The sequence below is a fragment of the Gossypium hirsutum genome, chromosome A04 (genome assembly GCF_007990345.1).
Source record: "Gossypium hirsutum isolate 1008001.06 chromosome A04, Gossypium_hirsutum_v2.1, whole genome shotgun sequence".
Taxonomy (NCBI): Eukaryota; Viridiplantae; Streptophyta; class Magnoliopsida; order Malvales; family Malvaceae; genus Gossypium; species Gossypium hirsutum.
Genome location: NC_053427.1, coordinates 641168 through 654677, shown reverse-complemented (window position 1 = coordinate 654677; position 13510 = coordinate 641168). Strand labels below are relative to the sequence as shown.

The 13510-nt window shown below is 35.8% G+C and overlaps 1 protein-coding gene and 1 non-coding gene across 6 annotated transcripts in view; one reads left to right on the top strand and one right to left on the bottom strand.

Moving 5' to 3' along the window:
- TRNAN-GUU (transfer RNA asparagine (anticodon GUU)) lies at positions 1-74 on the top strand. The gene has a single exon. It is a non-coding gene; the product is annotated as a tRNA-Asn (tRNA).
- A 674-nt stretch (positions 75-748) lies between these two features.
- The window catches only part of LOC107931165 (receptor-like protein 9DC1), a 29823-nt gene continuing 17061 nt past the window's right edge, over positions 749-13510 (bottom strand). For 2 of the 5 annotated variants that reach the window (XR_005925352.1, XR_005925353.1), the window contains 4 exons: positions 2166-2366; positions 1967-2055; positions 1680-1716; positions 749-1290 (listed from right to left, as the gene is read on the bottom strand). Coding sequence is in view for 3 of the 5 variants with exons in the window: in XM_016862971.2 (XP_016718460.1) it covers positions 1488-1534; positions 1680-1716; positions 1967-2055; positions 2166-2481 (489 nt within the window). In the remaining 2 variants the exon portion in view is untranslated. Of the gene's footprint in view, positions 1558-1679; positions 1717-1966; positions 2056-2165; positions 3382-13510 lie in introns of those variants that run through there. The other 3 variants (XM_016862971.2, XM_016862973.2, XM_016862972.2) reach the window with 3 other exon arrangements.

The window sequence follows — 13510 nt, the reverse complement described above, 5'->3', positions numbered from 1 at the left end:
GCTGGAATAGCTCAGTTGGCTAGAGCGTGTGGCTGTTAACCACAAGGTCGGAGGTTCAAGCCCCCCTTCTAGCGTCTTCATTTTTGGTTAAATTTCATCTTTGCTCCCTTTAAATTCCTTTTTCCTTTAATTTGATTGCTTTCTACCGTTGCAAATTACACAACAGTCTTCAAATGTCTTATTAAATTCTCACTTTTATGAGTGCTCCAATAAAATTCCTCTTAGTTTATATTTGAATTTCAAACTTAATAAAATTAAATTTCTTAAATTATTGATATATGTTTAGACATTATTACTGCCTTCTTTCTCAAATCTTAAAATTTCTAATATAAAATGGTTAAATTTCAATTAAGCTTGAAATTAGGGACATGGGATCCACCAATTGTACCTCAATTCACATCAACTTTGTTACCGAACTACCTTTACTCTAGAAGTAGAGGGAAAAAAGAGACATGCATGCTTGAAATTCCAACTTTTTCTGCACCATCAACATCTTGATTTCCATGTTAGCTATAAACTTAAACTGTTAATTCATTAGATTGACAAATATTTCATGAACATGCCATCACTGGGAATACACCATGCACAATGCTAAAGATAAAAACATATGGTTAAATTGGTCAAGGCAAAACATTAGACACACTTGTAAAAAAAATTATGAAAATACAACAGAGATCACTCAGACATTTTGTTCTCCTTTAGTGAGCAGTTGCAAAGATTATTGAGACTAAATTGAAAGCCATGAAAGAAGACATAAACAACACCACCATACAAAATGTTACACTCAAACAAACCATTACAGATAGTACGAAATGCAATGAAAGACAGAGGAATTGGTACAATAATAAAGACAGACACATACCAATGCAACCCTTCACCATAGGCAAAACGGTCTACAAAACAAGAAATTGTGAAAATACAACACTAATTCTTCAACATCATTTGCAGTAATTAGATCCATCTTCGTCTATTGATGCGATTTCCTTTCTTTGACTTTCTTCTTCGCCTCTTCTTATGTTGGTTTTCAACCAAATTCACCAACCATTTCGGCTTACCAGTTTGGAAAACAACATATCCCATGGACATTCCGAACACTACTCCGCATCCATAACCTATCAACACTACTTTCCAGCCAAAAGCAATATTTGATTTTGAGCCGTCTTTTTCAAGCAAATTTGGAGGTGCTGGCTCAATGATGTTGCAACCTTTCGAGATTGGAAACCCACATAGTCCCTTATTTCCTTCATATGAATCAGTTCCAAATGTGTTGAATTGTTTGCCTTGAGGAATCTGACCATGGAGTTGACTTTCAGAAACATTTAAGGATGAAAGAAATGGCAAATCTGCCAATCTATTTGGAATCGTCCCAGACAACCTGACTAATTTGCCAATCTAATGTACAATGACTAATTTGGAATCTGCCAATCTAATGTACAATGACTAATTTGCTCATTTTTTAGTAGAGGGGATAAAATGCAATCTGACACCTAGTACAGGGGCCTCCATGGTATTTTTACCGGAATATCTCCAGGCACTAGACAATGCAAACCAAATGCCCTGTTATGCAAATATTGTGCTAGTAATTAAGTTGACATACAGAACAAAGACTTTAGAGACAATTGTAACCATGAACAAACAAAGAAGCAATAAGAGATAGAGAAACACAATAAGGTCATCACCTGTCATTGCAGCAGAGTAAAGCAAGCCTCCATATTTCTGAAAAATATATGAAAAAAAAAAGGATCATTACTTTCATATCTAATTTCTTCATAGTATTAGGACAAACTAAACAATGGATATATCACATTATTAAGACTTAGCTAAGGTACCGCAGATATACATTCAAATGATCAATCATAAAGGATGAACTAGGAGGCCCAATGATCAATCAAAATTACACCTAAACAACTAAAATAAATAGAGAAAATCCTTTAAAAAATCAATTTCTAAACAAAATCAAACTCACATCATTAGCAGAAGCATCTTCACTAGGAGTATAACTCGCCGCAGCCCGCAATGCATTTGCTTTATGATCTACTTCCTCACATGAACACTCTGCAAATCATATTAAATTCTTTTTTTTTTTAAAACCACTTTTAATCATATAAAAAAAACCCAAAATCACAAATGATCCGATCTTTTTAAAAGGGGAAAAAGAAACTTACTATAAGAGAGATAACCAGCATAGCCAGTAGTTCCAGTAACACCTGCAATGAGTCCGTACTTAACAAAGCTCCAAATTTTCCCTCCCGAAACCTGTGGGGCAACTTCCGGCGCCGGAGGAGGAGGTGTCGACCGACCGGAGAGAATGGATTGTGAAGAAATTATTGTTCCTTTAGAAGGATCCGAAGAAGAAGAAACCACTCCTGAACATAAACCCCTTTGAGAAATAATCTTTGAACTGAAATTAGTTGAAATTGTTCGAGATCTAAGAACAATGGAAGACATTTTTATTAGAGTTTTTGAAACACTACTCCGCATCCATAACCTATCGACACCACTTTCCAACCTAAAGTGATGTTTGATTCTAAACCATCTTTTTCAAGCACATTTGGACAAAAACAAATTATTTTATTTAATCGGTTATAAGCTCTTAGTCATTGTGATGGAATCATATCACATCTTACTTAGAATTAGGTATGTATATTTCTAGACTTTCACAGATTTAGTTTGTACATTCATAATTCATAATGATATCATGATCGTCATTTCTCTACTTTTTATTATTATTATCCCTAGTCCCAAATTTGGGGATGACACAATGACTTAGAAATTAAATCTATTTTTTAAGCAAAAAATAGTTTGATTCATTCTTCACATAATTGATGTTTTTGTTGTGGAAGTATTGTATTTTCAGTAATCCATCAAGTATATTCAGTGTTTTATACAATAGATTTGGATTTTATTATTGTATTTTGTGGAAGGATCGTTTATTTATTTTTTGTAACTACTAAGTTTTTTTATCTTCATTTCTTGCTAACCTATTTTATTTTTTGCATTACTAAATTTCAGTAATTAATTGATGTTGTTTTTGCCAAACATTGAGAGGTGTTGGTTCATCTTTAATTAAGAGTATGAATAATCTCTAAATGAAAATGAGCCCCTAACACCATATTTCCCCAAAAATGTATTATGTACACATAACAATAACAAAATTTTTCTCGAAGCTGGAGCGTGTGGCTGTTAACCACAAGGTCGGAGGTTCAAGCCCTCTTTCTACTGTCTTACTTTTTTTGGTAAAATTTCATCTTTGGCCACTTTAAATTCCTTTTTGCTTTAATTTGATTGCTTTCTAGCTTTGTAAATTACACAACACTCTTCAAACGTCTTATTAAATTCTCACTTTTAGGAGTGCTATGTTACTCCAATAAAATTCTTCTTAGTTTATATTTGAATTTTTAAACTTAATAAAATTAAATTTCTTAAATTATTGATATATTTTTTGTTGGGTATGGGTCCCACTATGTGGAGAACTCATAATTTCTGCCACATTTTATTGTCTCTTTTTGGATTTGTCAAAAGCCATTTTTTTTTTGCTTTTACGTGGATGTGGGCAGCATTTCTTCAGAGAGCCAAAATCTCAATTTCAAACAGAGAGAAAGAGAGAAGAGAAAAAATCAATTTTTTAAATTTGGTGTAGCAGTGATCAACTCTTCGATCGAAGGTCCATCCGTGGTTCGATTGAGCTGATTTTTGGGCAGCAGCTAGGTGATAAGGTGTTCTTGACTTTGAACAGTCGAATTTTTCATCCGAGTCTTATAGCGTCAGAAATAACCATTTTCAGCAACTGCATTTTTGGTGATGTCCTCTCATTTTTCTCTCTTTTGCTAAAGATTACATATTGTTGGCTAGGGGTGTGCAAAATTCAGGTAAAACTGAAAAAATTCAGTTAACTGACCGAATTCGGTTTAATCGGTCGGTTAACCGAATTAATTCGGTCGGGGTCGGTTAATAATTTTTTGAATTTTCGGTTAACGGTTAATTCGGTTCGAAACTGGTCGTTTAATCGAATATTTTCGGTTAACCGAAAATATTAATAAATAAATTTATAATATATAAATAATCCACTATTTATTCAAACTCAATTCAACATAAACCCAAATACCCAATCTAATATATATTAACCCAAGTACCCAACCCAACCTAATCATAAAAATTACAAATAATGTAATAAATAAAGATAAAAATCTAAAAATAAAAAAATATATAAAAAATATAATTTTATACAAATAATTCGGTTAATTCGGGTAATTCGCTTAATTCGGTTACTTCAATTAATTCGGTTAATTCGATTAATTTTATACTTATTTTAACCAAAAATAAAAAATATATATTTTTCGGTTAATTCGGTTAACTGACCGAATTAACCGAAAAAATTTCGGTTCGGTTAATTTTTTTGAAAAAATTTCGGTTCAGTTAACGGTTAAAAATTTTGAAGGGTCAGTTAATTCTGTTAATGTTATTTCGGGACAGTTAACCGATTGAACACCCCTATTATTGGCCTTGTTGAAGTTGAATGCTTGTTGTAGGCTTGATATTGTGATCTTGTAGCTGAACATTTGATGATAGTGGAGCTTTTGATCGGACTCTAAAGTCCCGTGGTTTTTACCCTTGATTTAGAAGGGTTTTCCACGTAAAAATACCGGTGTCTCTATTTATTTTTGTTGTCGTTGCATTAATTGATTTGTGGTTGATTAAGGTTACTAGAGAACATATTTTGTGCTATTGTGCTTGCCATAATTTTTGACAGGAGTTATAGGGAGAGAAAGAACACCGGTTGTGCTTTTGTTTTGTTTCGGTTATTCGGTTTCTTCCCAACAAACTGGTATCAAACCTTGGTTATTGTGTCAGATAATTCTGGAAATTAATATGAGCAAGATGATTATGTTGAATGGCACAAATTATCAACTTTGGCGGAATAAAATGAAGGATTTGTTGTTTGTGAAGGCTTTGCATCTTCCGGTCTTTACTACTCAAAAAGTCGATTCGAAAAGTGATGAAGAATGAGAATTTGAGCATCAACAAGTGTGTGGCTTTATTCGGTAATTTGTTGAAAAAAATGTTTACAACCACATTGATCAGGAGACACATGCTCGAACATTGTGGGAAAAGCTTGAAAGCTTGTATGCTTCGAGGTCGGGCAATAAGAAGTTGTTTTTGCTGAAGAAAATGATGGCGTTGAAATACAAAGAAGGAATGTCTATAGCTGACCATGTTAGTGAATTTCAGAGTGTGATGAATCAGTTGCTTGGTATGGGTGTCAAATTTGATGAGATTTTAGGGCTTTGGTTGCTTGCTACTTTATCACTCTTAAGAGACCTTTCGGGTCTCGCTCATTAATTCTGCCCCACAGGGTATTATTACTTTGGATTTGACTAAGAGTGGTGTGTTGAATGAAGATGTTAGAAGAAGATCTCAGGGTTCTACATCACAGTCCGAGGTGTTGGTTATCGAGAACAGGGGGAGGAACAAAGACAAAGATGGAAAGGGTAGAGATAAAAGCCGAAGCAAGTCAAGATCGAGATACAAGAATCTTGAGTGTCATCATTGTGGTAAGAAAGGTCATATCAAGAAATATTGCTTCAAGTAGAAGAAAGAGAACAAAGGTGGTGGTGATAAACACGATCGGAATGATGATGAAAAATTCGAGCGTGTTGCTACTGTTACTCGTGAAGATCTATTAGTTATTTGTGATGAAAATTGGGTCAACCTAGCCTGTGACGAGACTAGTTGGGTGATTGATACTGGTGCATCACTCCATGTCACGTCGAGGAAAGAGTTCTTCACATCTTATACTCTTGGTTATTTTGGGGTACTGAAGATGGGTAATGACGGTTTGGTTTCAGTTATTGGTATGGGAGATGTTAGCCTAGTGAGTAACAATGGAACAAAGTTAACTCTCAAGGATGTCAGACATGCACCGGATATCCGTTTGAATTTGATTTCTGCAGGAAAGCTTGATTATGAGGGATTTTGTAACACCTTCAGTGAAGGGCAGTGGAAGCTGACTAAAGGCTCCTTGGTTGTGGCTCGAGAAAAGAATAGCTCAAATTTGTACTTGATGCAAGCTTTGACTTCTCGAGAGACAGTGAATGTGACAGTGAATGACAGCTCAACTGAGTTGTGGCATAAACGACTCAGTCACATGAGTGAGAAGGGGCTCAACTGTTTAGCGAAGAATAATCAACTTTCGGGTTTGAAGAATGCTACACTGAAGAATTGTGCTCATTGTCTAGTAGGAAAACAGAGAAGAGTTTCATTTAGAAGCCATCCTCCTCATAAAAAATCAGAGTTGCTAGAGTTGGTCCATTCTGATGTTTATGGTCCGATAAAAGTAAGATCACATGGTGGTGCACTTTATTTTGTGACTTTCATTGATGACTGTTTAAGAAAGCTATGGGTTTACACGTTGAAGTCTAAAAATCAAGTCTGTGAGGTGTTTAAACAGTTTCAAGCATCAGTCGAAAGGGAAACAGGAAAAAAGTTGAAGTGCATTCGTACTGATAATGATGGCGACTACACAGGGTCGTTTCATAAGTATTGTCTGCGACAGGGAATCAGACATCAGAGAACACCACCAAAGACTTTACAGTTAAATAGGTTAGTTGAAAGAATGAACCGAACATTGATTGAGAGAATCAGATTTTTGTTGTCAGATGCAAAGTTGCTAAGATCGTTTTGGGCTGAAGCTTTGAATACAGTGACACATGTGATAAACTGTCTCCTAGTGTTCCTTTGAAAGGTGATGTGCCAAATAGAGTTTGGATTGGTAAAGACGTGTCATATGATCACCTACATGTGTTCAATTGTAAATCATTTGTTCATGTTCCAAAGAATGAAAGATCCAAGTTGGATGTCAAGGCTCGACAATGCATTTTTATTGGTTATGGTCTAGATGGTGAGTTTGGTTATAGACTCTATGATCCAGTTCAGAAGAAACTCGTAAGAAGTAGAGATGTTGTCTTCATTGAGGATCAGACATTGATGACATTGATAAGACAGAGAAAGTAGATACACAAGGTAGTAGTGACTTGATTGATGTGAATCCGGTTCCCCTAGATTCTTCACAAGATCCTATCCAGGATAATGTGCATGGTGATGTTAGTAATGACCATCAGAATATAGGTGACTTTGATACTCCCATGGATGATGTTGTGAATGATCAACAACAAGCACCTATAGCTCCACCAGTAGTTCCACTTCGAAGATCTTCCAGAGATCGACGATCTTCTGTCAAGTATTCTTCTAATGAATACGTTCTTTTGACTGACGGGGGAGAACTTGAATGTTATGAAGAGGCTATGGAGAGTGAATGCAAAGATCAGTGGGTTGAAGCGATGAAAGACGAACTTCAATCCTTGCATGAGAACCATACCTTTGAATTGGTGAAACTACCTAAGGTAAAAGAGCTTTGAAGAATCGATGGGTTTACAGGTTCAAGCAAGAAGAGAAGTCTTCATCTCCACGATACAAGGCTAGATTAGTCGTCAAGGGTTATACCTAGAAAAAAGGGGTTGATTTTGAAGAAATATTTTCTCCGGTTGTGAAGATGTCCTCTATCAGAACTATACTGAGTTTGGCAGCTTGTTATGACTTAGAGGTTGAACAAATGTATGTGAAAACTACTTTTCTTCATGGTGACTTGGAAAAAGAGCTTTACATGGAGCAGCTAGAGAGTTTTGTTGCACGAGGGAAAGAGGACTATGTGTGCAAATTGAAGAAGAGCTTGTATGATTTGAAGCAAGCTCCAAGGCAATGGTACAAGAAGTTTGAGTCTGTTATGGGGGAGCAAGGCTACAAGAAGACTACTTCTAATCATTGTGTATTTGTTAAGAGATTCACTGGTGATGATTTTATTATTCTTTTGCTCCATATTGATGATATGCTTATTGTTGGTCAGAATGCTTCTAGAATTGAGAAGTTGAAACAAGAGTTGAGTAAATCCTTTGTAATGAAGGATTTGGGGCCAGCAAAGCAAATTCTTGGCATAAGATTGACACGTGATAGAAAGGCCAAGAAATTATGGTTATCACAAGAGAGTTACATTGAGAAAGTACTTCAAAGGTTTAGTATGGACAAAGCTAAAGCGGTGAATACTCCCTTTGCTATGCACTTCAGATTGAGTGTTAAGTATAGTTCTTCCACAGAAAAGGAGAAGGAAGAGATGTAAAAAATTCCTTACTATTCAGTTTGGGTAGTTTGATGTATGCAATGGTTTGCACGAGACCAGACTTGGCTTATGCTGTTGGTACAGTTAGTCGGTTTCTTTCTAATCCAGGCAGAGAGCATTGAAATGCAGTGAAGTGGATTATGAGATATCTTTGTGGCACTTCCAACATGAATCTTTGTTTCGACAATGAGAAACCTATTCTTGTTGGGTACACAAATTCAGACATGGCCGGAGACATTGACTCGAGGAGATCTACTTCAGGTTACTTAGGGCTAGTTTGGCAATGCTTTTGAAAAGTGCTCTTGAAAAGTGCTGTGAAAAAGTACTTTTGAGAAGTGATTTTGAAAATTTTGGTTTAAAATCTGAGTGTTTAGCATTGCTGTAAAAAAGTACTTTTGAGAAATAAAATGTTCATTTTAGACATGTTATTATCAAGTAACAAATATACATTTAAATAATATTTAAATTAGTTAATATTATTATATTTTAGTAAGAATATAAAAAATATATTATAATTTTTTGTTAATATTTTAATATATAAAATATAAATTTTAAATATTTTTAAGCAATAAATATTAATTATTTATAAAATTTAATTAGAATATATAAATTATATTTTAAATATTTAAATATAACTATTAAATATTTGTAATTAGTATTTTAAAAAATATTTTTTTATTTTTAATTATTTGTAATTAAGTACCAAGAAAAAAAAGAGAAGTACTCTATTATTGAAGGGGTGAAAAAGTAATTAAGCACTAAAAGAACTTCTGGGAGAGAAAAAGCTAAAAATTTTAACTTCTCCTTTTTAGAAGTACTTTTGAAAAGCACTCCTGAAAAGCTAAAAATTTCAGCCAAAAACAACTTGTTCTGCACAGCTTTTCTTCCAGAAGTGCTTTTGGAGCCAGAAGTACTTTTGAAAAGCAATGCAGAACTGGCCCTTAATCACTTATGTAAGGGGAGCTGTGACATGGCAATCGAGACTACAAAAGTGTGTTGCATTGTCCACCACTGAATTAGAGTTTATTGCAGCAACCGAAGCGTATAAGGAGATGCTTTGGATGAAGAAATTTGTGCATGAGCTTGGTTTTACTCAGGAGAAGTATGTCCTGTATTGCGATAGCCAAAGTGCTATTCGTCTTGGAAGAACTCAACTTTCCATGTTAGATATAGGCATATTGATGTGAGGTACCATTGGATACGAGATGTTCTTGAAGCTAAGCTGTTAGAGCTTGAGAAGATATACACTAATGATAATGGTACTGATATGTTGACGAAGGCCTTACCAAAAGGAAAGTTTGAAGCATGTTGTTTGACCTCCGGCATGAAGGCATTCCTTACATAGTTGGAGGGGGAGAATTGTTGGGTATGGGTCCCACTATGTGGGGAACCCATATTTTCTGCCACAATGTATTGTCTTTTTTTAGATTTGTCAAAAGCTATTTTTTGGGGCTTTTACGTGGATGTGGGCAGCATTTCTTCACAGAGCCAAAATCTCAATTTCAAACAGAGAGAAGAGAAAAAAATCAGTTTTTTAAGTTTGGTGCAGCAGTGATCAACTCTTCGATCGAAGGTCCATCTGTGGTTCGATTGAGTTAATTTTTGGACAGTAGCTAGGCGATAAGGAGTTCTTGACTTTGTACGGTCGAATTTTTCATCCGAGTCTTGTAGCATCAGAAATAACCATTTTTCAGCAGCTGCATTTTTGGTGATGTCCTCTCATTTTTTTCTCTTTTGCTAAAGATTACATATTGTTGGCCTTGTTGAAGCTGAATGCTTGTTGTAGGCTTGATATTATGATCTTTTAGCTGAACATTTGATGATAGTGGAGCTTTTGGTCGGACTCTAAAGTTCTGTGGTTTTTACCTGATTTAGAGGGGTTTTCCACATAAAAATACTGGTGTCTCTATTTATTTTTGTTGTGATTGCATTAGTTAATTTGTGGTTGATTAAAGTTGCTAAAGAACATATTTTGTGCTATTGTGCTTGCCATAATTTTTGACAGGAGTTATAGGGAGAGAAAGAACACCAATTGTGCTTCACTTTGTTTTAGTTGGTTGGTTTCTTCCCAACATTTTTAGACATTATTACTACCTTCATTCTCAAATATAAAATAGTTAAATTTTAATTAAGCCTACGTAAAGGAAATTAGGGACATTGGATCCACCAATTGTACCTCAATTCACATCAACTTCGTTACCGAACTATTAATCAAGAATGGTAGTGAATAAATAAGGAAAAACAATCTAGATTCAGAACCACAATAAATCATATTAAACTCATGATTTTGTAATAAATATCTCTGCAGCTTGATGTTGGGAAGAAACTGAACAACCGAAACAAAGCGAAAGCACAACCAGTGTTCTTTCTCTCCCTATACCTCCTGTCAAAAATTATGGCAAGCACAATAGCACAAAATATGTTCTCTAACAACCTTAATCAAGCACAAATCAACTAATGCAACCACAACAAAAATAAATAGAGACACCGGTATTTTTACGTGGAAAACCCTTCTAAATCAAGGGTAAAAACCACGGGACTTTAGACTCCGATCAAAAGCTCCACTATCATCAAATGTTCAACTACAAGATCACAATTTCAAGCCTACAACAAGCATTCAACTCCAACAAGACTAACAATATGTAATCATTAGCAAAAGATAGAAAAATGAGAGGACATCACCAAAAATGCAACTGCTGAAAAACGGTTATTTCTGACACTACAAGACTCGGATGAAAAATTCGACCGTACAAAGTCAAGAACTCCTTATCGCCTAGCTACTGTCCAAAAATCAGCTCAATCGAACCACGGATGGACCTTCGATCGAAGAGTTAATCACTGTTGCACCAAACTTGAAAAACTAATTTTTTCTTCTCTCTATCTCTCTGTTTGAAATTGAGATTTTGGCTCTTTGAAGAAATGCTGCCCAAATCCACGTAAAAGCCCCAAAAATGACTTGACAAATCCAAAAAAAGACAATACATTGTGGCAGAAAATATGGGTTCCCCACATAGTAGGACCCATACCCAACAATTCTCCACCTCCAACTATGTGGGGAATGCCTTCATACCGGAGGTCAAACAACATGCTTCAAACTTTCCTCTTGGTAAGGCATTCGTCAACATATCAGCACCATTATCATTAGTGTGTATCTTCTCAAGCTCTAACAGCTTAGCTTCAAGAACATCTCGTATCCAATGGTACCTCACATCAATATGCCTATATCTAGCATGAAAAGTTGAGTTCTTACCAAGATGAATAGCACTCTGGCTATCACAATACAGGACATACTTCTCTTGAGTAAAACCAAGCTCATGCACAAACTTCTTCATCCAAAGTATCTCCTTACACGCTTCGTTTGCTGCAATAAACTCTAATTCAATGGTGGACAATGCAACACACTTTTACAGTCTCGATTGTCATGCCACAACTCCCCCTACATAAGTGATTAAGTAACCTGAACTAGATCTCCTCGAGTCAATGTCTCCGGCCATGTCTGAATCTGTATACCCAACAAGAATAGGTTTCCCATTGCCGAAACAAAGTTTCATGTTGGAAGTGCCACAAAGATATCTCATAATCCACTTTACTGCATTCCAATGCTCTCTGCCTGGATTAGAAAGAAACCGACTAACTGTACCAACAGCATAAGCCAAGTCTGGTCTTGTGCAAAACATTGCATACATCAAACTACCCAAACTGAAGAGTAAGAAATTTTTTACATCTCTTCCTTCTCCTTTTCTGTGGAAGGACTATGCTTAACACTCAATCTGAAGTGCATAGCAAAGGGAGTATTCACCGCTTTAGCTTTGTACATACTAAACCTTTGAAGTACTTTCTCAATGTAACTCTATTGTGATAACCATAATTTCTTGGCCTTTCTATCACGTGTCAATCTTATGCCAAGAATTTGCTTTGCTTGCCCCAAATCCTTCATTGCAAAGAATTTACTCAACTCTTGTTTCAACTTCTCAATTCTAGAAGCATTCTGACCAACAATAAGCATATCATCAACATAAAGCAAAAGGATAACAAAATCATCACCAGAGAATCTCTTAACAAACACACAATAATCAGAAGTATTCTTGTAGCCTTGCTCCCCCATAACAGACTCAAACTTCTTGTACCATTGCCTTGGAGCTTGCTTCAAACCATACAAGCTCTTCTTCAATCTGCACACATAGTCCTCTTTCCCTTGTGCAATAAAACCCTCTGACTGCTCCATGTAAAGCTCTTCTTCCAAGTCACTATGAAGAAAAGCAGTTTTCACATCCATTTGTTCAACCTCTAAGTCATAACAAGCTGCCAAACTCAGTATAATTCTGATAGAGGACATCTTCACAACCGGAGAAAATATTTCTTCAAAATCAACCCCTTTTTTCTAAGTATAACCATTGACGACTAATCTAGCCTTGTATCGTGGAGATGATGACTTCTATTCGTGCTTCAACCTGCAAAACCCATCGATTCTTCAAAGTTCTTTTACCCTTAGGCAGTTTCACCAATTCAAAGGTATGGTTCTCATGCAATGATTGAAGTTCGTCTTTCATCGCTTCAACCCACTGATCTTTGCATTCACTCTCCATAGCCTCTTCATAACATTCAAGTTCTCCCTTGTCAGTCAAAAGAACAAATTTGAGCTCTTCTTTTCTCAAGCCACAACAAGGAGCCTTTAGTCAGTTTCCACTGCCCCTCACTGAAAGTGTTACAGAATCCCTCATCATTAACCTTTCCTGCAGAAATCAAATTCAAACGGATATCCGGTGCATGTCTGACATCCTTGAGAGTTAACTGTCCCATTGTTACTCACCAAGCTAACATCTCCCACACCAATAACCAAAACCAAACCATCATTACCAATCTTTAGTACCCCAAAATCACCAGGAGTATAAGATGTGAAGAATTTCTTCCTCGACGTGACATGGAGTGATGCACCAGTATCAATCACCCAACTAGTCTTGTCGCATGCTAGGTTTACCAAATTCTCATCACAAATAACTAACAGATCTTCACGAGTAACAGTAGCAACATGCTCGGATTTTTTATCATCATTCCGATTGTGTTTATCACCACCACTTTTGTTCTCTTTCTTCCACTTGAAGCAATATTTCTTGATATGACCTTTCTTACCACAATGATGGCACTCAAAATTCTTTTATCTCGATCTTGACCTGCTTCGGCTTTTATCTCTACCCTTTCCATTTTTGTCTCTGTTCCTCCCCCTGTTCTCGATAACCAACACATCGGACTGTGATGTAGAACCTTGAGATCTTCTTCTAACATTTTCATTTAACACACCACTATTAACCAAATCCAAAGTAATAATACAATGTAGGGCAG